A 26,643-nucleotide genomic window follows, 5' to 3' on the forward strand; every position below is an offset into this window, starting at 1 on the left:
TGGTTGGCAGCCGTTCCCGGGAAAGGGGAAAGGGCTTTATTCAGGCTTGTTTCCGCAATGCCTGACTAGCATTGGGGAATGGTAGTTCTAGCCTCGCTGCGAAGCACTGCTCTGAATAGACTAAAATATCTTTGCTCTAGAATTCCAGAAGATATTCTGGATTAGCTGTTTCTGCTTGTGGTGCCGGGGGCTGGGAGCAAGTTCAGTGTTCTCCCGCATCAGGCGGTGTTTCGGTCACCCGCGATGGGTGAGGTCCTTCCCCGGCCCCCGGCGGCGCTGGCAGGGGCGCTCCGGCACCAAGATGGCGGCGGCTGCCGAGCTGGGGGCGCTGGGGCGGCGCTGGCTCTGCTGGCTCCTGGGGCTGCAGGCGGTGAGAGCCGGGTCCGGCGCCTTCGCGCTCGGGGCTGAGCGTGGCTGCAGTTTCTGAGAGAAAGAGAGCGGGTGTGAGGGCGGGGAGGGCGGAGTGAGACGTGTCCCAGTGCGGGAGGCGCGGGCGCCTCTTCCTGCTCCTGCGGCCGTGGCCGCCTCTTTTGCTTTCTGTGTCGGAGGCTGGGCTCTGCTTCTGCCTTCTTCCTAAAATAGTTTGTATTGGTGCTGCCTTTGTTTTAATATAGTAAATTATTTGGTGTGAAAACAAAGCAACAGTGTAACGTGTATTTGAAGTCAAAGCTTTGAAGGAGAGAATGCTGATGAAGTGAGGCGCGTCACTCACTAAGTAGCTGAAATTATCTTGTTCTGATGGGAATTTACCTTCTGAAGTGCGAGGATTTCTTTCCAGTCCCAATCAGAGACATTTATTACGATTAGTACATTGATTGTTTCAGGATAATATGATAGTTAAGGTACTAAAAATTGAGGGAAAATATTAGGGAGAGAAACCTTCTATTTATTCTTTCCTGTACCTCTCTGTAGTTTTATTCTCAAGATGTTTGGAGCTTGCTATGTAACCAAAACTGCTTGAGTGAGGAATTGCCACGTAATGGAGTCTTTACTTACTTTCATACACTGTGTTTTGGTTGGTTCTTTCTCACACAGACACAACCCGAAAAAAAGTCCTCAGGAGACTACTGGCCTTACGTTTGTGGATTGTGTAGGGGTCTGCTGGGCAAACGTGTGAGGAGCAAGGCTGCTGGAAGCAAAGTGACAATGCCAGTAGCTCTTTTACTGCTCCAAGGTGAACAGATCCAAAAGTGGTGAAAAGATTACAATAAAGCTTCAAAGGGGTGGATGGCAAGCAGCAAGGTGCAAGAAAATTGTTTTAGTTGCTATGCTCATTAATTTAACAAGTGAACAATAACTAGAATGTAGCTTTGGCTGTGTTTGGAATGCTCTTTAGGGGCTTTTTGTACTACTGTGCCATTGTTGTATTTGTTATTGTCAGTATCCCCCAGAAAAGATAAATATTTTAAGAAGATAAATACAAAATACTTAAAAATTAAATACCTTAGTAAAAATACTAAAAAAGATAAATTATTCCAGTAGAACAGGGTTCCATTTTTGCTTGTCTGTTGTTATACAGTGTTCTGTAGGAAGAAGAAAAATAGCTTTCTGCCTGACAGAATAATGTTTTCAGAATAGTTTTTTCATGTATTATACTGCTCTGTTCATGCTTTAACTCTTTTTTTTAGCAGATACAGAGAAACAAAATAATGAGGCACCTAATATGTTTTCTACCAATTCCCAATCCATGATATTTTCTGTCACATAAGTGACCTGTCTTTCCTTCAACTGTAAGTTGGCCACTTCAGCAGAGGAAATGGGGTTTGTCTCTACCTTACTTGAGTGTGCTGCATGGATTAGGTGATATGTGAATGTGACAAGAAGTCTGTTTTGCTGAATGACAAACTTAGTTTTTCTTCTTTACTTTTCTGTTTGGCCCAGCATAACTTTTCTGAGTCTTGTTCTGTGATCATCCAGTTGAGTTTGCTGGTGCCCTGTCACTCATCTCTGAACACAGCGGTGCTGATTGTTTTTTTGGTGTTTTGGCTGTAGCAGGGTTTGCCTGAGGTCTTTTACCCAGCATGAAAAGCATCTGGGAAAGCTGCCTTCTTTCTCTCCTTTCTTAATTTCCTCTCTCACTTTTTCCCCTCCAAAGCAAGCAGCTGGAAGGGAAGATTTTAAGCCAAAGTGTGAGAAATCCATGTGTAGAAAAGTGGGAATGTGAACTTGCTACAAGAAAGATATTGAGGTGCTGAAGTGAGCCCAGAGAAGGACAGTGGAGCTGGGGAAGGATCTGGAGCACAAGTTCTGTGAGGAGCAGCTGGGGGAGCTCAGCCTGGAGAAAAGGAGGATCAGGGGGAACTTACCAGTCTCTACAACTGCCTGAAAAGGAGGGTGTAGCCTGGTGGGGGTTGGCCTCTTCTCCCAGGTAGCAAGTGATGGGGTAAGAGAAGATAGCCTTAGGTTGCACAAAGGGAAGTTTAGATAGGATATTAGGAATAATTTCTTCACTGAAAAGGTGGTCAGGCACTGAAATGGGCTGCCTAGGGAAGTGGTGGAATCACCATCTCTGGAAGCATTCAAAAGGCATGTGGATGTGGCACTTGGGACAGGGTTTGAGGGTGAACACCGTGGTGCTGGGTTAATGATTGGACTCGATGACCTTAGAGGTCTTTTCCAACCTTAGTGATTCTATGAGAACAAAACCCAAATATCATTTAATTGTTGTGATTGGTTGCATTATTTTTGCTGCCCATAAAAAGCAGAACCGGTGTTTTACATAGAAGCCATGTAATTGAATTGCCTGTTGTAATGTATTGCTAATAAATCAGAATTGCAAGTTTTTATCTGCACTTCCATGTAGATACAAAAATGCTGCTAGCAAGGATTTTCTTGCTATTTTCTAAGCCCATGAGAGACTTTTCTCTCTCACGAAGAGGTAGCAGAATTATGTAAACAACCAAACACCTGCAGCCTTGAAAAGTCTTGTTTATAGTATAGTCGGAAAATATTTTGACAATGGATGTTTTAGGATTTTAGCCAATCACCCCAAGGGGTGGCTGATCCTTTTCCAATTAGACTATGAAGAAAAAAGTCTATAAAAGAGTTTATAAAATAATTAAATAAATCAATCTTGCTGCACAATTCCTGCCTGCTGGATCTTCTCTCCTCCTCCTCCCTACGGCTGCGGGACACGGTGATATACCCTAGGGCTTAGGGCTGCGGTAATACTTCCACTTACAGTATATGCAATTTTCTTGTACCATTAATGCAAACATGAGATTAAAATCCTACCGGTATGTCTTGTCGAGCAGTTTGGTTAATTTCTGGTTGTGTTTTTCCCAAGCTTAGCTGTTACATTACTTTCCAAGGGTGTTTTCAGTGATACGAAACTTACCGAAATTGGTTTTGAAGAGGAGGCTTTGGAAAGCTGTAGCTGATTCATTACCTTTGGGTTTTCTTCTTAACTTGGAATTAGCAATAGGAAAGCAGTAGAATTATCAGAAGTGTATATAAATAAATTTTGGCAGGTCTGATACCTTGAAATGTACATACTATGAGTGTCTGGAATTCCCTGTTAGTTTAAGACCCTTCTTCAAAATAGGGTGGTGTTTTGAACCCTTGGGCTGACCATTTAGGCATTTTTGTAAAACAGTCACAAGAGACTTACTTGTTCTCTGTCATCACTAAAGCATTTAAAGTCGTCTTTAAAAAAAATAAAAATTAATACTAAAGTGTAACATTGTATTGACTTTCAGGTAAGTGTTTATGGAGCACAGTTGTCATCAGAAGCTTGCAGAGAGCTGGGCTTCTCCAGTAACTTGCTGTGCAGTTCTTGCAACCTTCTTGGGCAGTTCAATCTGAATCAGTTGGATCCATTCTGCAGGGAGTGCTGCCAAGAAGAAGCTCAGCTGGAAACTAGAAAGGTGAGTTTTGGACCAAATCCCTTGTGGAATAATTTAACATGTTATGTTTATGAAATTTTAAATTCTAAAAAGTATATGAGAATCTGGGTTATAATTTCAAGAGGAAAACGCAACATTTATTCAAAGCCCAATATACATCTACACGGTCTAGATTGGCAGACTTGCCATACTGCCATAAAATAGTGTCCCTGTACGAACAGGGGAATCTTTGGTTCTTTGGCAGCCCTTCTCTGCTGTGACGTGACCACATTTGGGAACTATATCCAGCTTCTTTTAAGAGGAAGATAAATGGGATTTGAAGAGGGCAAAAGAAGAGGATAAGGAGAGTGATGCTTGATGACAGCTCCTGCTTGGTCATTGACCCATAGCATAATGGCCAGGATAGCTTAGTGCAGTCCTGAGAAACAAAAGGCTGGCACAGCCTCCAGGTCAGTTCCTGGAGTGGCTCAAACCTGATTGAAGCAGGACTGCTCAACTCCATCCTGCAGTGGTGAGAACAGCTGGATATTTGGGGAGTGATCTCTCTCAGAGCTCATGCTTCATTAGACCTTTCGTTTATCTGTAGTAAATAAATATCTGTGTTCCTTAAGGTATGTTATCCATGAAGAATTTTTAGAGTTCTTGAAAAGAATACATGTTGTCTAATATGTGGTAATTTAAGAGTGTTCTAGAATATAGTGAAGACAAATCAGGAAAGTAGAGGTTTAAAGGAGGAGAAATGCTGAAATTATTTTTAATGGTTAGGAGATAGTGAAATAACCGACAACATGAAATTAATGAGGAAATCTAGCAGGTTTCTCCCATGAATTAAATTCAGCCTAATATATAAAAACAAAAGTCTGCCTTTAATTTTTAATAAAACCACTGATTACAGTGTTTGGTACAATATATTAAGTATCAAGAAGCAAGTGTTTTAGATTGGAAGAGAATTAATAATTAGTAGTTTCCTAATATTGACAGACTTTAAAGCTTTTTTTTCCTACCCTCTTGCTTGGAGAATTTTTCATCTTACTCTGAAAAACTGCATCTCAGTGTAAGATGTTTGACTTTCTGATTAGCAGCCTGACATGTTGCTGAGCTCCAGAGCAGTGGTGCTCTGGGTTTTGCTGAAGCTGTGACTACATGGTTGAACATCCTCCAAGTACATGAATCTTTTTTCTCTGAGCCATGATTCCAGTATGTGATGTAGCTTGCTCATTATGTGAGCAGGTATCGCTTCCCACGAGGGGGCACAGCAGGTTGGTTGTCTGTGCTACAAACAGACTTGCAAACTACTGGAGTTCCAGGACAGGCTGCAGGTTTTAATTTAATTCTCTTTGCAAGTATGTGGCAAATACTAGAAACAGGGAAAGCAAGAGTTAGTTTATTGCATGACTTGTGCCTGAGTTCTAAATGAGAATTTAAAATTAAAGGTAATAGCACATCTATCTGGGAATTTTTATGCAATTGCTGCTTTTCACAAATGATCTGTGAAATACCCTCGGGCCTAAAAATACTTCATGCTGCATAGTATCAGTGCAACCTCAAATGAGATGTTCACAGATTTGAACTGTTTCATAGCCTTGAAAGAAGTGTATTTATTAATCCTGCTCTTGTTACTGGTCCAGTAGTTTGTGAATTGACGTTGTGGAAAATAGCTGTGAGATATTCTTGTTACACAGAATTTGTCTTCCTCTGAACTTCTGCTGACACCTGTCCAGTGAAATATTTTAATTACTTCATAATAGGACTGTGAGTAAAATGAAAAAATGTTCTGGTTATTTTCTCATCCTCTAGAGATTTTGTATGCAGTCTCACACTAATTCAGAAGCTAGCTTAAACAGTATTGCTTTAGACAGCTGCAAGTTTTAAGCCTCACTCTGTCAGATGCAGAGTCCTGCTGGTGTGTAAAACATAGAAGGATGAAATGGAGGTGAAGCTAACTGTGCGTGAAATTGTAGTAGCAGGAGAGATTGTCCATATTTTGCAGTAGCTGAAAATAGCTGCACTCCATCTGCAGCTTCACTTAGGCTGTGTGATCATTTCAGACATAACTATAAGCATATCCCATTAATTGTATATATAATCTTAGATTTATCTCAACAATATATGCATGTCAAAATCCAAATTGATTTCAAAAATCAACTCTCTGATAAAATTTGCAATACATTAAATTTCACAGTTGCACTTTGCAGGATTGCTACAACCCATAAAAGTTACCAATATATCTAAATGGAGCTTTGAAAAATATATTTTGCTCACTAATATTTGTTGAACTTGAGCATTTTAAATTTCTACTGTCAAGTATTTGTCATGTTGTAATGTTAAAGTGTTTGGTGACTTAGCAAACAGGACATCAGGTGTAATGACTAGGTGCTTCTTCTATTAAAAAAAACCCAAGAAAACAAAATGAAGGCTTTCTTAAAACTCCACCCTCTTACATGTGTAGAATTCCTAAATATGTGGTCTTATGAATTATAAGAAGGAATAGAAAAAGGTGACATTCTTGTTCAGACTTACATTTTAAAACTCAAAAAATAGTTTACAAAACTCACAGTAATTATTGGAAATAGAATAACTTGAAGTGCTTTTGATGCTTCAGGCTACTCCTGTGTGACCCAATTTACATTCATTTTTCAGATTTGTTTTTTTCTTTTCATTTCACTAATTAAAGTGCTATACTCAAATTGCTGTTGACTGCCTCCTTGTTCTGCCAGAGGCTCTTAAGTTGAATAGTTCCACTCTCATTGGAACTTCTGGTTTTCAACTCAATGGTTAAAAACAGAGAACTGCTTAGAATTCATTGACATTTCGGTGATGTAAATTAAGTGTAAGTCATATCAATGCTTACAGAAATGAATTAGAATTTTAGTTTACTACTTCTAGCTGTTTCTCAGAACCTGCATCTTTTTCTGTCTTTTGATATGTTCTCTAAAATCTCTTGGCTACTTTGTAAAAAATCAAATTGTGTTTTTACATAATTGTATTCCTTATTTCTAACATGGTACACAAAAATGGTTCCAATTCATTGGTTTTCTAGCAAGTGTGACTTCAAAAATAGTGTGATTCAATGACAACATACTTTATTTAACATTCAAGTAAACAATCAGAACTCTGTAGGTAAGACTAATGTGTCATACGATCTCCTTTCAAAGTTTGCCCTTAACTCAGTGTCCCATTCAGTTCATATAGGAATGATTTTATGGACTATATTGATAAGGAATTTGGGGGAACTGAGATGATATTTTTCTTTCTAATTGAGAAAGTCTCTTACCAGTACTGTTGCTTCAAAATATTATTCACAAACATTCCTTGTACTAAAAATGTGCTGCAATTGATGTCCTTCCTCAAGAACTTTACCATGTATGCTCTTTCCCTTCCCTAACATGTACGTGATGCTATTGGCAATGAAAATGAATGTTGACAAGCAGTAGTCCTAGATAAGGAAGGTGCAGCTAACTAGTCAATGCCTAAGACAGAAATTTACTGTCTTTTGTGTGGCTCAGATTCACCAAGTGTTCATCTCTGTCAGATAAACTAAGGTAAAATGTGTTATCTGTCTGTAATAGGGTAAGCGTTACCCATGAAAGAGCTCTATCTAATCTTATCAATGAAAAAAAGTTAGGGAAGCTATAAATGTGGATTTGCTAAATGTGAGTTTCAGTTGTTGTTGTGCATCTGTGCTGGTGAATGGAATGGGTTTAGCTGATTAAGGCTGACCTTCATCTAGATAAAGTACTGGCATTTGACTCTACATTTGTTGAAGAAACTTCAAAAAGTAAAACTCTCAAAATAATGAAATGCGCAAGGTCAAATAAATATCTCATGAGATCTGTTCTCACTGTTTTCTTTGCAACTCTAAGATGCTTTATTTTTTAACAAAAGCACAGACTGGAGAATAAAAGAGATGTTCAGGGATTCTACTTCTAGAGGTAAGTAGGTGCTTAGATGGAATCAGATGGTAAAGTCCAGAATTGAAACCTGACCTGTTAATTCCTGTCTGTACTCTTCCGCTTGCATAATTCTGACTAGGTCCAAGTGAGAGCCTGTATGTAGGAGCCCTTTTTCTGCCACCCTTCTCTATTCCACTCTGCCCTTCACCCCCACTCAAATTGGGTATTCAACACCACCTAATCCAGGCTACAGCTCCAGAGGTCTAAAGCTGATGGTTGCTCAGCTTCTGCATTTTCTCTTTCACCCTTGTGCCAGATCTCTTGCTCACACAACCTTACACCACACCAAACATTTCAGAGACCAAAGTTAATAAAAATAGGCTGCCAGGAGCAGAAGTCGTTTTGTAACTTTTCAGTGGTTATTGGATTTAAACAGCACAAATGTTTATAGAATCCTGCAAGGAGGATATAATTTAACACCAAAAATAGTGATGGATGACATATTTCCTGTATGCTGAAGAATGTAATAGTAATGCACAACTATGTTTTGTATGTACAGAATAAAAAGTCTCCTTTAAGTCTCCTAATCAAAGCAGAACTCAAAGTTCTGGGGATCTCCAAGAATGCAGATTATACAATCTTTCTTAGTAAATTATTTCAGTGCTTAAAACACCATCATTGTGACTTTTTTCACCCTTATATTCGGTTGGAATTTCCTTCCCCGCAAAGAAATGAGAGCTTTGATTCTGCTTCAGCTTTGTTCAGAGCAATTTGCCTGTAATACATATCACTAATCACAGGAGTAGCACTGATTCACAAAACTGGCATTCGACTGTTAGACTCTGTTGCCACACTCTTATTTAGAGTTAGGCATCTCCCTTCACAGGATAATGAGCTGTCAGTGGTAGAAGCTGCTTTGTTGCTAAATTTACTGATGACATCAGTTCAGTATGATGTGTGAGTGTAGCAATGACTTTCTTGGCTTTCTGTATTACAGAGCAGTAATTCATAATGTTCCTGGAAGTGAGGCTTTCTGACTTCTCCCTGTTAACCCACAAATTCTTACTCATGTTCTGCCTCCAGGAAAAGGAAAGACAAGAGTGATTTTGAAAATCTTGAGCTGTCCGTATAACTACAATCTCTCCCATAGAAAATATTTTATAGTTCGTATCTCAGTGTATATTCTTTTAAAGTTTTCTAGTTTAGAAGATTAGTTTTCTAATAAAAGTCACAAATGAAGTGCTAGTTAGAAGAGTTTAGGAAAAAGCAAAAGAAATTTTCAACAAAATCTGTTTTTGCTGTAAATTTCTCAGAAGAACAAATATTAATTAACCTGTTTTGCTTTCTGGGTGTGTGGCTGGAATACGGTAAAAATTAATTTGCATGCTTTCATGAAAGAGATCATTTACCCTATTTTTCAACAGTAGCATTTTTCATACACCAAAGAACTTTGTCATTAAGAATAATAACATCTGTATTTTTCCTTAAATTTTTTGAAGTTGATAGGAGATGAGGAGCCATCTTCTGCAGACCTGCTTATATCAGAATATAAAATTAGAATTGCAGTGAATTTCATAAAAACACTGTTTACATTGGAAAGAGAGTTGTTACTAAATATTTAGTGGAAGATAATCTTGTACCTGAGGCAAGTGAAAATTCTAGAGGTTTAGCTGTAATCATAAGTTTGCTTTTCTGCTTGTTCTCAGAACTTAACTATATTTTTGAAACTGTTTGATATTAGGAGAGGACAGTATGTACATATCGGAGAGAATCCAGGTACCATAAAGTAGTTATTGACCCTTTTGTGGCTCCGCCTTAAAAGTCTGTTTCATTTCATGTTTTAAGACATGCTGGTACTGTATTTTTTTCAGCTGATTACAAACAGCTGTACAAATCCAGTCTGAATGACACTTTGTAACCTGTGTCAGGCAGCCTTTAGTCTGTAGTTAGAAGAAAGCAGCATGCAAAGCAAAAGTGTCTTAGAAGTAAAATTAGGTATAACTTGCTGTATTTTATGAAACTTTTTTGACACCTTTGATCTAACATAATTTTTTTAGGATCAAGGAGCAATCTCTGTTCAATACCACTTTTTGCAGTTCAGTTTGGTCTGAATTCCTGTTTGGTTGTAAACATTAATGGTTACATAGCAGGAATGTTACTTTTCTTCTGGAGTCTTCACCGTGAGTAACTGTGATAACAATACTATATCAATGTATAAATGAAGCACTGCTGGAATTGTGTCTTGCAGAAATTGCTTCATTTCCCTTTCTAATAGCAAGTGAGATGTTTTCTTTCATGTAAGTTAAAGTTCCTTACTTTTACAATGCATATTTTTAACTAGCACAATTCTTACGTAAATGGTGTTATTCTGCTATAATTAGTGCTCTCCTTCATTGTTAAAGCAGACATGACCTATAGTATGGTTTGTCTCTCTTCACTTGTGAAGAGCCAACCTGATTGCATCAGAAACAAGAGTTTCAGGTGCTTTCCAAAAACTTTTGAATGAAACTGAACTCAAGTTCACGCTTTGGAGAAGATGAGGGAAAAGTTCAGGTATTGTCACAATAACCTTAGAAAGCATTCTATTAGAATGTTGGAAAAAAAAGCTAAGTTCTTTTTGTAGATGCAGACATGAATCAGCCTGGAAATCATAACAGCACTTGTTTTGGATGTTAGCATGGACACTAGTAATCGTTTAGAGAGTCTATTTCATTGCTTTTAGTACTAAACTCACTTTCATGAGCACTAAAACAAGTGAAGCATTACTTTAAAATGAACTGACTCATGAGTTAAGCATTGTGTAATGAACTGACTCGAGATGTTTGTGCGCCTCCATGCTGAGTGATACGTGTCATTCTTATTAGTCCTTGAACACAGTGACTGCCTTCACAAGGAAATTTGGAGAACATCTGCTCTGGACAGAATGAGATGGTAGCAGCAGCACATATTAACAACTATGCTTTTGTGGTGGGCTAAGTGATGCAAATAAACCTGGGGTTTTTTGCAAAAGACACCTTTGTTTAGAGTTATAAATGAAGCCAGTTGATTCTTCTTTTTTTTCTGGTCTAGCTGTTGAGATAGCAGCTGTTTGTCCCAGCATGAATCTAAATCTTTTTGTACCAGAACAGTTGGGTTTCAATTATGGCAGAATTACAAGCTCAGAATTTAGACATCAATGATTGAGCTGTTTTCTTTGTTAAATTTCTATCAGATATTGGCCAGGAGTTACAAACTGGGAGTAGTGAGTAGTTACATATTTTAGATTCCTACAGTGATCTTGTTCCATAAAAATACTTGTTGGAAGGAAAAAAAAAGACTAAGAGTAATTTGCAGTAATGAGAATTAAAAAATGCTTATTTTACTGTTGCCCTAAATGTTAGTGTACCTAGCTTATGATAGACTTACATAAAATAGGTAATTAGCTAGATAGAAGGCTATTTATTCCTTTGTCTACTTCTTCATACTGACTTCTTGATAGAAAAATGTGGATAACTGTCAGTATCAGAGAAAGCAGTATAAATGTTCAGTGGATTAGTGAGTGTACAAAGGACTATGTAAATCTAGGATTGCTGATAGAATTGTTGAACGTTTTTTAAAGAACAAGAAAGAGACATGGTAAGTGAAGTTTATAAACCATTATTCCATGTTTCCTCCATCTTTGTAATTACTTCATGTTTGAATTCCAGAGAAACTTTAATTATGCAAGCTAGTATCTGAGCTGTTTAGCACTGCTTTTTTTAATTAAAAACCTTTATTTGGGTGGTGAAAAAGCTTTAAAAAAATCTGGTATTTGTGATCTCTTGAGTATTGTTTCATAGTAGTTCTGGGTTTTAACAGTCAAATCTGAGGTTTTTATCTTAAATACAATGTTTAGTTGAAAATGTATCTGTAGTTAAGCAAATTTCTGAGATGCTGTTCTGAACAGATAATGCAGTGTAACAGTCTCTTTTCAGTTTCCCATGGAAATAATGGTTACTGATTAGTTCACACCAAGAGAGAAGTTGTAACTCCCTGCAAATGATTAGAGCATTTCTTATGTTCTAATTCATAGTATTTAAGCAAATACTGAGTTGGACCTGAATTCAGAATTTGAATATTCAGAAATGAACATGTATTTCTGACTGTCCATAATGCCTCCATATGATGGGTGACGAAATGTTAATAAAATTGTCTTTGATATTTCTATATGATGTGTGGTTGGCTTTTTCAGAGTGGTTCATGAAGGTTACTTTTAATTACTTGTGTTCACAGTTCATATTTTAAGTGAAATGTGAATTTACTTAATTTCAGTAAGGTTATATTTTTCTATATCCTGACTTGCACATTTGTTATGAAAACACTGTCTAAAAGAAAATTAAAGCAGAGGTTTTAATTGTCTATGGAAGGTAATTAATTAAATTTAAAAATTTTAAATTAAGCTCATTCTGTCTGCTTATCTATAAACAGTGGGGTTTAAGGCTTAGAAGGATGTGATTTGGTATGCAGTATTTTATATATAGTATATATACTATGTGTAATATTAAAATGCCTAACTTTGAAGTATGAAGTTCTATTTTAGTAGCTGGAAAATCTGTTGTTAATTTATTTAAGATTCAGCAAACTACAGAACCATTTGCATGTTGCAAAAAAAATGGCAAAATAGTCTAAAAATATGACAGTATGCAAGATAATTAGGTGGAGGGTTTTTTAATTTAGATAGTATATAAAATTGAAATTAACTTATATTTTAAGAAGATTGAGTATCATGCATAGATGACAGAAGTGATTGACATCTAAGTGCAAGTATCCAAGTTAGCCCAGCCTGTACATATTACTTCAGCTAAGGCCTGTTAATGTGATCGGTCCTCCTCTGCAAATACAATTAACTAAAATCAACCAACAGCCCAAATGAGAAGTCACTGCCTTATCTTTATTATAAGTCTTTCGCTGTCCAAGTTAGGTTTAAAGTGGAAACCAAAATTTCTTTTAATGAGATTTTGTTAGTATCTTTGGGAAGGAAGAAATAATTTTGCTATTATTAGCCCATAATTCCCATTGTAACATGTCCAATTGCATTTTTTAAAATGAAACTGTGCTTATACCAACAGTGTATCTCAAATCATCTTTATTTCTTTTTACATTTTTAGTATAATTAATGAAAATTATCATGTATATTGGGTGAACAGTCAGTTGCATAAAGCAGAGACAGGTCTGGAACTGTGATTCTGTCTAGGATCTTACTTGTAATTAGCATCGATAGAATAGCATATTGTCTTCTCAGAGAAAAATAGTTCATCAGATAACACACTATAAATAAACCAGTAATTTAGATTACTTTTGTCATTAACAGCTTCTGTTTATTATTACAGCTTTATGCAGGAGCTGTCCTAGAAGTATGTGGATGAAAATTGGGAAGGTTCCCTCAAGTCCAGGGTAAGTAAAGCTACTAGTATTCTTTCAAATATGAAATACTGTCACAGCTGAATGACAAAATGTACTTTTAAGTACTATTACAAGTAGTCATAAATAGTATATTATATCAGTAAAGTTGCATTGATCTGAGACTCATAGAACTGGTCTCCAGTAACTGATAGATGAAATTATATTGTGCACTTATGGAACGACTTTATTTTCACAGATCCTGCCATATAATTGTTTTATCAGTGGATAATGACAGTCCACTAACGGGAATGGAATACAGTAGTGTAAAAGGAAAATCAGTACCATCAGTGTGTGGTGGGAGGAAGCTGCAGGAAAAGAATCTGTGAGAAATTTCAAACTGGACTTTGCTTATAAATTAAGGAAGAGCTTAGGTGATAGGAGTACTACGGTTATTTTTGGTTTTTTTCCTGTGATAATACTGCACTTTGGACATAGTTGGACATAAGTGCTAATCTAGCTTTAGAATTAAAAATTGCACAGACAGCATGTCTTCATCTACCATGGGAAGTATCAATACCTCCCAGTTTGAAGGCTGGCTGACAAACAGTGGGGGAAAAAAGATGTTTTAAAACAGGTTACAATTTACGTAAGTTGTGCTGCTTTATACCCTTGCCTGCCACCTCTGCCCACACACAGTTGAGATGAATGACTACAAGACCAGAGCAAAGCTGTTTTCTCTTTTCCACCGTATAAAATGTCAAAATAAGAATTCTTCAAATGACTTGTCCTACTTGAGGGATGTGAGGAGATTAACTTTGTTAGCACAGGAGTCCATATTGTGTCCGTGACCGTTCAAATTTAGCAAACATAAAAACATTCCCAACTGTTGTTGCCCATTCACTCAGCTGCTTTATGGTTCTGGGTTTGTAACAGTTAAGTGCTCATTTGAGCCATAGGTTTGAAGGAAAAGGTCAACCTGTTAGCCTGACTCCAGCCTGCATTATGCCCTCAGTTACCTTCATGTGTAGGTCCTTGCAGGGAATGGCCCTCAATTCCTTCTGTGTGCACACCTTGAAACATGTTCCAAAGACTTGGAATGGTGCAAAAGGAAAAACTTGAAAATTGTGTGACTAGTTCTTTTTCCTTTCAATTCTTGGTTATCTAAACCTCCTCAAATATTTATTCCATTAATCATAAAGCTTACTTTTTAAAGTGGCTGGATAAATTTCATTGTTTTTTAAGTAGGATCTCTGTTTTGACTACCAGTTTTTACTTGGTACAGTAAGAATTAAAAAAGGACTGAGTAAAGCACTTAAATTTTTTCTTTTCATCACCAATTTCTGCAGCTACTCAATCTAAATTTATCTTCACCAAATTTACTGCTAGAGTATTAGAACAGGTTGGAAGATGGGATATCTACTAGAGGCATACTTAGAAATTTTAAAAAGCAGTAGAATATATTTTTCCAGCTGGTATTTGTCTTCACATTAGTATTAATCTCAGAATACTTAGATTTTGTCCTTTATTTTAACTTTTAACAGAAACAATGTTTAATGTCTCCCTCTTAAGACATTTACATTCAAGAAGTGTTTTTATTTCAGCTTTTCACTTGGACATTTGCTATGGACGTTAGGTTTCCTGAAGGTCATGCTGCTGTTTTTGAAGCATTGTCTTTTTAGGCTTCATTGAACTGTGTAGCCTGTCACTGACAAAGTCTCATCACAAATAACTGAATTCTTTTCCATAGCTTCTCTGAGGGTTTTGTTAAGAGTTTGTTTGGGTGTGTTTGGGTTTTTTCCCCAGAATATACACAAAATGGCACTGTTAATTGCAGGACTGTGTATGTATTAGAATTACATGGATTAGTATATGTTACTCCTGTATGTAACTGTGAAGTCTTGACCTTTAAGTACCTGTGTAAATTGTTTTGTCACTTGGCTTAGTCCCACAGACTTGATGTGTCTCAGACTACTTCGGGATTATGATTTATTTGGCCAAAGGATGAACAGTGTTGTTTTGTTGGTTTTTTTTGTTGTGGTTGGATTTTTTTAATTATGAGATTCACATATTAAAGTAGTTAAGGATTGAAATGAGTTGAGTTAATAAAGGTTTGTAAAAGTTACACTGTTGGAAGAAGCTGTTGCTCGCAGTTACTAAATGCAATATTCAGTGGTCCTTCTCTATCAAAGTTTCTTTCAAAATTACTGGTTATATAATCTTCAGATATAAACTGTTGCTGAATACACCTGTGTGCCTGAAATATGACAATCATTACATATGGAATATATTTGTATATACTAGGAAAGCAAAGGAGTGAGAAATTATGAAAAAAATCTAGTCCTCAGCAAGAGGATGAAAAAGTCTGGTCATCAGCAAGATTATCTTAGTCTGGAACTGGATTTTATTGTTTGTAGTGTCACACCAAACTACTGAATGCTTTTGTGAAGATGGCCAAGGATGTCTATGAGGTTTTTCAGATACAGTTTCTTGTGATAAGTCTGATAACAGACCACATTTCTGTATGTCTCTTTTAAATTCAGTACTGAAATATTCTTACTGATAGTTTTCCCTTAAAAATAAATTGCTCTATTATAAATGCTGTACTCTAAAATTAATTCCTATATTACATATATTTTGAAGTTGTTCTGTATAAAACTGTTCTTAAATATTTGTCATTTAAAAGCACTCCATCGAAGTAGAATATTAAAAACTTCAGTGACAAGATTCATAGATGAAGCAACATCTTAATATACTAGGTAACACAAAATGTGACAGTTTTTGGCTGACATCCATAAAACTGAAACTCTGGAATAGCATAATGAATTAGCTGGGTCAGTGATTAATCTAGCATATTTGTTTTAAATTGACTTTTCAGTGGCAGCTGTGTCCTGTTCATCATGAGATAGGAGATTGTAGGAGTCTAAACACCATTCTTTCCAGTTTGTTTAAAAAACTGAATTAGACTGGGTTTTTTCATTGAACATTCCTTTCATATTTCTCTCCATTCTTTTTTTTAAATAAAATAATTCTCACCTCTCCCATTGCAACTCTTTTAGTTAAGAAATGGATGTGCTTCCAGCAGATCTGTTCTAGAAACAAGGTCCTTAATCCTTGAACTCCTGCAGTGTGCACTACATGAGATCCTCTGACTTCAGAGTCAGTCAGCACTATTATATCACCCAAGTTCTCCAAGTGTGAGGGGGATTCTTTTAGCTACTAAAATACAATTTCTTATGGGATTATATTGTATGAGGTAAGATCACTCATTTGCTAGTTATTTTAATCTGTAATTCATAAATACTGATGAAAGAAAGTTAGAAAATTATATTAACCTTAAATCTTGCACGGATAAAAGCATTACTAAAACTCTTGGTAAGAAATACGGATATTGTAGTGAGAGACAAGCATTGCTTTAACGTAATCTTTCATAAACAAATGACTCACAAATTAAAACAATACTTCCCTTCAGATTCAGAAATGTCTCTTGCCCAACTGCTTATGCAAAGTACCCTGTCATAGGGATTTTCTGAAGTTTCTTCTTCTGGCTTGATTGGAACTCTGTCTTGGATTCATTGATGAAAGCATGTGCTTTTTATAAAATCATGAACAGCTGCATTGTAACTTGATTAAGAGACTACAAATAGTTGTTATTGATGTGCCATATAAATTCTTAAATTTAAATTTTTATCTCAAACTGAGGTCCCCAAAAGGTACAGAGCTATAGTCATTAAAATGGAAATGAGTGCTTGCTGTGTGCTGTAGTTCAGTCTTTTTGCTAGGCTTTCATGGTAACTTTTGAAGCAGACTCATACCATCTTCAAAACTGCAGAGCATGTATTTGTCCCCAAAAGAAGTTATTAAAGGCTCTAAGGGAAGACATTAATGCTTTTGGCTTGCCCAGTGATTTACATATTCATATTTTTAGCAAATACTGCCAATTGTCTTAGCAATGCTTAGCTATTGGTGGCATTATTAAATGTTGGAATTTCCTGTCTTCATAAAATGTCCCTCTCTTACTCTACCTCTAATTTTGGTTTCTTTTTCATAGATTTAACACTTGATAATTGGCAGTGCCTCAATAAAATGTTTTTTTAATTCAAGTTCATTTTAGGTACAAAATGATCAAGTCTGTATGGTCAAGTCCTTTGTGCCTTTTTAATGTAAAATTCTGCAACATTATGCACGCAGTTGTGTCTCCAGTAAAATTTCTTATTTTCAAATGGCTTGTTTCTAATAATTCATGGCCAATCAAGCAGACTACCCTTTAGCTTATCTGAAGTAATATTACACTTGCTTTCTGTTTATTCAAGTTAACTCACAACAACTGTTTGTTCTGCTTGGGGAGCTGTGGTGTCATGTCCATTCTGGGTCAGGAATTTCTCTTATGCTGTGTCCTGCTGCTCCTAGGAGAGTAGTGCAGGGTGTGTGTGTGTGCATAAACACAGACTTGCCCTTTGGGCCACAGTGATTTTTAGATTCCTTAACAGTCTCCACTTAGAACTCTGGGATTTAATTCCAACGAAAGAGTTGACTTTCTTCTAACACCTCTTTGTTTTGTATCGAAACAAATGGCCATTGTAACAATAGCAGTGAGTTCTCCATTCTACTGTGTTCATAGGTACAGGCTGCTTTTAGATTTTTAAAAGCACTGTTCAATGCGGGCCAGGCTTTAAAATGCTCGTACGCACTTGATCCTTCTCTGACCTTGTAGTTGTAGTTGATTGCATGGCAATCCAGTCTTCTCTTAAGGAACATCTCAGGAGTGCCTTCCAACAGAAGTGCTTTGGTACTCATTGTGTATAGGAGCATAAGGTGAAGTGATTTTGCAAAGGTGTCTGGTGAACAGCTCTGACTTCTGGGCCGGTGTTTAATTCACCAGAACATGGGGTCATGGCACCAAGCTCAGAGTTCATCTTACAGAAGTCACAGTGGAAAATGCCTCTCCTGCTTACCCGTGCATGGGTTAGAGGCAGGCTTGTTTCTCTGTGGTGTGTAATTTCTAAAGCTGCTACGGAGAGGAGAAAATGGGGATAGCTAGGATAGGATTTTAGTATTAAACACCAAACTACTAAATAATGGTGGTTAGATGATGGGCAAGTACCCTTCAGACATAGAACTGTAAGAAGCATTGTTGATGTGAGGATATAGAGGGGAAACTGCTGGGGCAATGTGAAGGTGGAGCATATGCATCACATCCCATGATAGGCAAGTAGTCATGTGTTCCAAAATTTGCACTGTAGCTGTATCTGACATCCTAACCCCGTCATTTCAAAGGCTGCTGATTCAACTCAAGGACTGATTTTATGGAAAGAAAAAAAAAAGTGTTTGATGGGATAATCTGTGTTTTTAATGCATGTCAGTATTTGAGTTTCCCATTTGAGCTTCCAAAATTCAGAATATACAAATTAAGTTATTTGTACGTTGAGTGTTTTTCTTTGTTGCATTGCAAATTCAAGTGAGCGATGCTGAAAGTCACTATGATCAGCATTAGAAATAAATATGCCATAACAGAAACTAATTTTGTTCCAGCTGTCTAAAATTTCAGGAAAAATGTTCTGTAGTGCTTCAGCTTTCAGAAGATTTAGACATTTGACATTGATACAAGTGTGTAATAGCTACTTTTAATGTGGCAGAATGTAATGCTGCCTATAGAATACTTTCTTCTTCCACCTAATGCTGTTTCCACTTTATGTGAGCTTGTTCAGTCCAGCACTGCAGCCAGAGAACAGCCTCTCATGTCCAAAGGAGCTTTCATCTGTTGCTCAAGTAACAAATCCTCACACCTGTTACAAGCTTAAAGTGCTGTAACCTGAGGTCCCTCCCAAAGGCTATTTTTTAAAACAGTTGAGTTCCAGAGTTCAGATTTGCTTCAGAAACTTTATCCATTTTACTATGCTCTCTTCCCATTCTGCAATTACCCACTGTACTGACTGACTCTTACAACCTGCTTTTCGTATAAAGCCCTAGAGACTGATTTCAGCTGTAGATTTAAGTTGAAGAAAAATGTGGAAAAAATCCTCAAGAAACACTTCAACAGTCTGTGGACTTAACAGAGAATAAGAAATTTCTTTGCTGCCTTTTTGCATGTCACTTTTGATGACAGCCAAGACAACATGTCACAAGGCCAAGGAAGTTGAAAATCTGTCTTTGAGTTTAAATCAGAATCAAATTGCAGTATGTGAGCAAGTACTGGTTATTCTGGGCTATTTGAAATTGTTATACACAGCTTACAATATGGCATTAGTGTACAGTCCTGTAGAAAGAATAAAGAGAATGTCTCATTTTCTTCAGGGGCCTGGTACATCTGGCAGCTCCATGGGCCACTGGTATTTTTTTACCTTGTTTATACTGTGTAGTGGTTGGTGCAGAAAGCAGAGTATATGATTTTGATCTGTACTGGGAGCTCAGTGGAAGAGAGAAGAAAATAAGTGCCACTCTGTCTAACCATGCTGAGAAAGTGTTAAGGTAACTGTCTGCAGTAATCTAAAGATAGGTATAAAGATGGCAGGGGCTATCTCTGCAATTACTGAGGAAAGCACTACACTTTGTCAAGCAGTATGAAACATTAGTCCTGAGGTTGCACTCATCTCCATGCACCAGCTGGATGCACTGCAATTTGTGACAGATTCATTGTTGTCTAACCTTGAAAAAGCAGCTTTAACATGCAGCTGGCACCCTTGTAGGAGTCAGTCTATACTGACAGGGTTCACCCTTGGGGAGATGCTACTGACGTACTGCAGGAACATCCTGAATCCATTTAATGTCAATACAGACACTAAATTCAGCTTTTAGCACAACCTGACTGTAAGAAGGAAGAATGAGGACTGCAATTTTCTAAATAACTTTTAGAATTCAGACATTCATTAGGGTGAAGTGCTTCAAAATAGGGGATTATGCTCAGGATTGTCCTGAAATACTTCATATCGTCTTTTCAAAGTTAAGGTTAATGCAAGGCCTGGGTTGTGCTGTTAATACCTGCTGCCACGTGCTGCACGTGAGGAGTTGTGCAGCAGCAGTCTCCCTCAGACCTGGCCTTCTCTCCACGTAGCCCATAGAGCCGTGACACACACTGCCTTCGGGAGTGTCAAGAGAAGAGGAGATACCAGCTTCTCTTCCTGTTTTCTTGCCTTGTTTTCTTGCTGGTTTTCAACATGTAATCTCAGAGATCTCTGCAAGACAAGATTCTCTGTCTTGTTCACCAGAATAACACCTCGTCCCACAGTTTCCTGTGTGCCCTGTCCCCCGCAGAGCTGCAGTGTGTGTGGAGTGTGCTGATGAGATGGGTGTCACACTCAGCCTCCCTCACAAAGCTTATCCTCAGCCAGATTTTGATCGCTCCAACGCTTTTCCTCACATTTGCGTAGCAGCAGCATATGGGCCAGTCTGCTGAAGGCTGTCAGTTCTATGTGCAGATAAATTGTGTAACACAGTTGCACTGGTTCAAGGAAAATCCAAGCAGATAGAATTCTTTTTTGGATTACTAGCAAAAATAGGTGTTCCTTTGGCATAATAAGTTTGGTATTATTAATTTTGTGAAGGTACTAAGATTTTAACATTAAAATATATTCTAAAGCATAATTAAAAAAAAAATTTGTGGAATACTAATTTGATGTAAATCTACTTTATGCAAGTAGGGAAGAACTTGATTTTCTTTCTTTCTTTTCTCCAAACCGTAGCTTTTGTCAGGAGTGATAAGCCGAAACTCTTCAGGGGACTGCAAATCAAGGTGAGTAGTAGCCTAACTTCTTTATTTGCGATGTTAGGAAGAACTAAGTTTGGTGAAGACCCCTATTTGCTAATCAAGTAATCCTTTAGCAGAGGACATATATTTGGATTGCCAGTGTGAATCTTTACAAGTTCTTGCTAGTAATATTGATTTGTTTACTGCTCAGTAATTGGTTGGTACTTATTCTTCGTTGGTGGTGAGGTTATAGTTTATTTTATTATTGTTTGGTTGGTTTTAATCCAAGAAAAAATTATTATTATAGCAGATGGGAGAAGAATCTGAGGAATATTTATATTTTGTTCTTACTTTGTAGATATCTTGGATTTACTCAAGCTGTTCTGCCATTGTTTCTTTTTCTCCTGTTATCCCCTAGCTTTCTTGTGGAGCTGCCATTTCCATACATTCAGTGATTCTCAGATTTTGCTTCTCCCTCTCAGAATTCCGTTGCTGTGTTCTGTTGTGCTGGTTCTTCTCTATATACTTCAAACATGCATATACTATAGAAATGCTTAGAAATGTATATACTGAATGGTGTTTCTTATGACCTGCATATATGTAAAGTTGCATAAGCTGCACTGCCTTAAGCTCCAACAATTCTTTGGTTTCAAGATCTAGTCTAAGACTTCACCTTTCTCTTAAAATCCTGTGTGAACTTCAAGTGTACTTCACAGATACACATCTTGATTCTCACATTTTGTGCTCTCATCTCTATTGCCCAAATGGCACCATCTGGAATCACTTCATAGCTATGCATGGCTGCAATAAGTGATTTGTCTTCTCAGCAGCAGATTCTATGTAAAGCAGATTTCCTCTGTCTCACGCATTCATGTCTCCGTGTCCTCCAGTTTCTTTCAAAAGCTTTCTCTCCTTCTGTACTTCTGTTTCTTTTTTTTTTAACTTTATAGATTTATTGAACATCAAAGCAGTCTAGACTACAATTGGTATTGAGTACTACCAGAAAAAAAATGTGCAAATGAATCTGTGTTTATTTCACAAGACTTTTGAAAAACTGATTAGAGGTGCCACTAGCTTCATTAAGTAAAACCAACTAGGTTAGCTCAGTTGAGCAAAGTGAAATACTCCTGGGGAAATCTTTCCATAAACTTAAATGGTCAGAGCTTTCTGATACTGTTAAAAGCTTTTATTTGCATTACTTGTTTTGGTTGGAGAAGTGCTGAAGAATTCTGTTACCAGCAAAGCATAGTAAGCGCAGATACAACACAGCAAGAAAGAATGTGATTACATTAGAAATTGATAGTAGAACTTTGACCTGTTAAAGTGACACAGAATTTCTAAAATAGCAAAAAGGCTATTGATCATATAAGAAAAATCATTCATCTGCTTGATTCAAAAATCCAGCTTTGGTAACTTAAAGTAGTTGGAGTAAATACCCTCTTTCAAAGGCAGGCCTGTGGCACTGCCCCTCTGCACATGCCTTAACTCCTGTGGCACCAAGGAGAAAAAGGAGATGTTTCTGACACCCACCCCCACCCCCCTTCATTTGACTTGTTCACCCACTTTCCTCTCTCTGACATTAAGTGCAAGTCAGAAGTCTGAACTGATTTAAATCACTTGAGAGCAGGGGCAGTGTTAGTACGGAGAATGTGTTTTCCACCCAAGGTAATGGACTTTTCTTTTTCCCCCCCAGTATGTGCGTGGTTCTGACCCTGTACTAAAGCTGCTGGATGACAGTGGGAACATTGCAGAAGAACTGAGCATCCTCAAATGGAATACAGATAGCGTGGAAGAATTTCTAAGTGAAAAATTAGAACGTCTATAAATGATTGCTTTCTGTCCTCTTTCCTTTTCGTATTTTGTCATGGTAATCTTCTCAGATGAAGTGCACTACAATTGAAGAAACATTCCAGCATCAGTATTAGTTTTAAAATATCTGTTGTGCTGTACTAAACATCTTGTAATTAGAAGGGAAGCTTCAGCACACGTATCTGACAAGTTGACAAACAATAGCTTGTCTTAACATTTATTATTTCAGCTCTTAATGTATTTATCACTAAGAATGCTTTGTTTCAAAGTTAATTATGCAAATCTCAGTTTGTTATAATTGGGTCTGTTTTTACAAATGCTCTTAAAACTGAAGAGCTTCAAATAATAGAAATGATTACCATGCTTTTTGTCTGCTGCTCTTTCTAAGGAAGTTAGAACCAAATGCAATCTATCTCCCAAAGAAACTTGGCTACTAATGCCCTCCTTTTTTTTGTATTTGAACTGTCCTTTTATAGAAGCTTTGTTTACAGTGAGTACCTAATTCACAGGTTTGAAAGCTGTTGGAGGAGCTCATGCTCTGATACTGTAAAACATTTAGTAAGTACACTTTAGTGAAGACTACATAGAAAACCTCTGAGGTGTATGAAGTCAGATGTCAGGTGTGCTTTACATTAAGTGTTTTGCTTCAGAAAACATGAGCTATAACTCTTGAAAAAGCTTTCCTTCTAACTTTCAGAAGTTTATTGGAAGTCTGTTTATGAAATTAATTCAGAAACTGTTCTTTTAAAATGTATATTTTTCCTTCTCAGTTGAAATTTATGTGAATAGGGAATATAGACATTATGTATGGTAATGAGTAAAATCCATTAAGACTTGTTGGGTTTTTTCCACTTAGAGTCAATAAATATGGTAATCAAGAATAATGTGGGGGTTTTTCTGAAGTCTAATTAGCAAATAAGTGTTCCCTGTAATTACTTCATGCTCACCAGGTTGGGTTGGATGGGTATTATGCTATGATCTGAAGTGGTACACAGTTTTTGTCTTCATCTATAATTTTGTATCTCCAGAAATTCCTCTATATTTTACAGACTTTATTCCCAGCTTTTGAGAAGAAATCACCAGCTTCATAGCAGAACAATAAACCTGGGACTGAGACCACACTGAACTATCAGAATAATACACTAAGGTGATTCTTCAGGCATAGCCTTCTGAGTTTTTATTCCTGAAATATTCTTATAAGCTCAGAGAGAGTGTGTGCAGCTGACTCCTCTTCTTATGAATATGCTCTTGATCTTCCAGATGACTCAGTGTGAGACAGCTACAGTAGTGGTCACCACTGTCTTGGAGGAACATGATCTGTACATAAAAAGCACAAATCTCTGCTTATGCTGACTTATCATAGTCAACCATGGATTTGTTCTTGGGACATATGATGTGTTAAGTCAGCAGATGAGCTACAACCAAAACATGTGGCATGACAACCCAGTATTCTGGTAGTAAAAATATGCTGCCATCCACTGGTCTTTTAATATACTGACTCTCTCCTATACTTCCCACTCCCGTGTTTGCCAACAAGGGATTTCAGTTTCTGTATGGATGACTTATGTTATTTTAGCAGAATATTTTAACCTTGTTCCTCTCTCCAGCTTTAGGTGCTCTATACCATTCATCAGAGATTGTTTGCTTCATTTGGTATCTGTCAAATACTTCTCTTTGCTTTCCTCATTTCTTTCCTCTTCCTCCTTAACATGACAGCCAGTGGTTTTCTGACCTTCAGCCTCCCTTTTATTTCCATGTCTTCCTACTGCAAACCCAGTACTTCCCTACACAGACTTTGTCTTCCTACACCAGATCCTTCCCTGCTGCTCTTATTTGTCTTTCAGAGAAGCAAGGAATTCACTCTTGTATCAGATGACCTTCCCAGAGTGGAGGAGGATGACAGGCCAAAGAATTTCTCCCCCAGCATAACTGAGTCTTACACTGGAGTCCCAGTGCTCTTCCTGCAATTTCTGACCTTTCCCAGTACTGGTTCTCAAGTATTTCTATTAAGGAGACTGGAAATAAGCTTTTCTCTCAGTTTCCTCCTAGGTTCCTGATTTGCTGATTCCTATTCCACATACTAATCCGGCCTTGGATACTTATTCCCATATTTTTAAAGCATGCACAAGGTACATTCCTGTAATTCCCTATATATAGGGACATGTTGAGAGTCCTCCCTGATTCTGTTACTGGGCTGCTGAGCACTGATTCTACTCAAATCTGCAGCTTTTAGCAAAAGCTAATTACCTGCACTTCCTGACCTGTTGGCTGTGCTCTGTGCTGTTCTAAAGTGTGGAATTCATACTGTCCTGCCTTTTGTCTTTCTCATTCTGTCCTTCAGATGATACTCAGGTTCTTGGCTCTACAGACATGTGTTAGGAACATTTAATATTCTGGCATAAATGAGCTGGGCTTTGTGCTAAAAGAGGCAATTAGAGTGGGGAGTAATTTCTTTTGGAAATTCTTAAGTTTCTATTTATTGGTGAGAGGTTTTTTTCTCCAGTCTGCAGCTGTGAAAATTCATAGAGCTCAAAAGGTTATTTTGGTTTGTGGCAATTAACCACACAGAATACAAGGTTGAAAGCTCCAGTTTAAAAAGGAAGTGATTCATTTTTACTTATAGCCATGATAAGCACCCAGTACTTCATGAAAGGCATTCACTCAGACTTATGTAAGAATTATTTAATCTTATATAATGCTCTTGTTGTGCCAAATCTTGAGAGTTAATGAAAGGACAAATAAAAGCAGCAAGCATGCATGACTGAGTTGGAACATGAACTGTCCATCTACTACTCCTATCTTTTAAGAAGGAAACAAAGCAGTCTTTTTGCAGTAGAGAGTATCTGTGCTTTTAAGAAATATATATATATAAAATATATATAAAATATATATTTTACACATATATATGATATGTAGAGGAACTTGAAGCATAGTGTACAAGGTACTTGGAAGGGTTTCCTGGATACTTGCTTAGTCATAGATTCCTGTAATGTGAACCTGAATAACGTAATTGTAGCAAGCAAAAATCTGTTTCAGAGCTAAGGGAAACCTTCCAGCAGACATTAAAATCATGGGAAGAAAGCAAGTATTCCACTTTGTATTTGTTTTATTGTTTCAGCACACAGAACAAAAAGAGATCACCAACTTAATGAAAAGCACACACAATAAAAACTGTGTTCAGAAACCTGAGCACCTATTGAGAGCGTCTCTGGTTTTGAACTTGAGCTTTCAGAAGCAGAATATATCTTACGGTGTTCAGCCAGGGAAATTTAGACACTACTCACAAAAAAAGAAAGAAAAAACAAAAAAAAAAGCTTTAGGTGTTGTTCTACTTCATTAGCATGGATGCTGGATTGTAAGAGCTGCAGTAGAATTTCTCTCCATTCTACCTATAAAGGCAAGCAGGCTCAAATCTAATAAGATGGTTTTCAAGAGTGCCTTGCAAAGGACACTGTCATTTGCCAATTCTTGGAGTGTGTAAGGAAGGTCAGACAAAGCATTACATTTTCTTTGCTAGGGATGCTTTGGCCACTTAAAATAAATGGACTTTGAAATTTATCAAGTGTGCCTGAGAAGGGTCCATCAAATGCTAAAACACAGAGTATTTATATATAAAACAGCTAAAAAAAATTTCCTGAACTTGAGTGATTTTCCTTAAGCTGTTAACTGTTAATGCCCAACATAATTACTTTGAAACAAATTTGCTGTGATGTCTAAGAGCCCAAGGGAGAAGATAGCCATGGGACACTGAAGAGCCAGCTTGCTGCTATGTTACTGAGCACTGTGGTTCAGAGCGCCAGCTTCATTCCCAAATGCACTGTTCTAAAAAGTCTAAGCAGGAGGTAGTGGAGAATATTCTCAGTAATTTTCCCCTTATCACTGGTCATGAAGATGGATAGAAGGCGGTGCATTATGAAATTACTCACCTAGTGAGCTCAGACAGGAACCAGACTACAGAAGTGATCAGAGTATTCTGGTATTTATTGATTTAAACTGGAACCATGGCACCAGGTGAACACAGACTGTCTCAAAGAGCACCTGATTATCTGTTACG

General features: G+C 37.3%; 1 protein-coding gene across 1 annotated transcript; it reads left to right on the top strand.

Moving 5' to 3' along the window:
- The first annotated feature begins 251 nt into the window (after nucleotides 1–251).
- SELENOF (selenoprotein F) lies at nucleotides 252–25,670 on the top strand. Its single transcript, XM_032117301.1, has 5 exons — nucleotides 252–370; nucleotides 3,699–3,866; nucleotides 13,087–13,150; nucleotides 20,776–20,825; nucleotides 22,474–25,670. Exons 1-5 carry the CDS (start codon nucleotides 302–304, stop codon nucleotides 22,603–22,605), a joined length of 483 nt encoding a protein of 160 aa, XP_031973192.1. The 5' UTR covers nucleotides 252–301; the 3' UTR covers nucleotides 22,606–25,670.
- The last annotated feature ends 973 nt before the right edge of the window (nucleotides 25,671–26,643 follow it).

Source organism: Corvus moneduloides, chromosome 9 (genome assembly GCF_009650955.1).
Source record: "Corvus moneduloides isolate bCorMon1 chromosome 9, bCorMon1.pri, whole genome shotgun sequence".
In the NCBI taxonomy this organism is placed as follows: domain Eukaryota; kingdom Metazoa; phylum Chordata; class Aves; order Passeriformes; family Corvidae; genus Corvus; species Corvus moneduloides.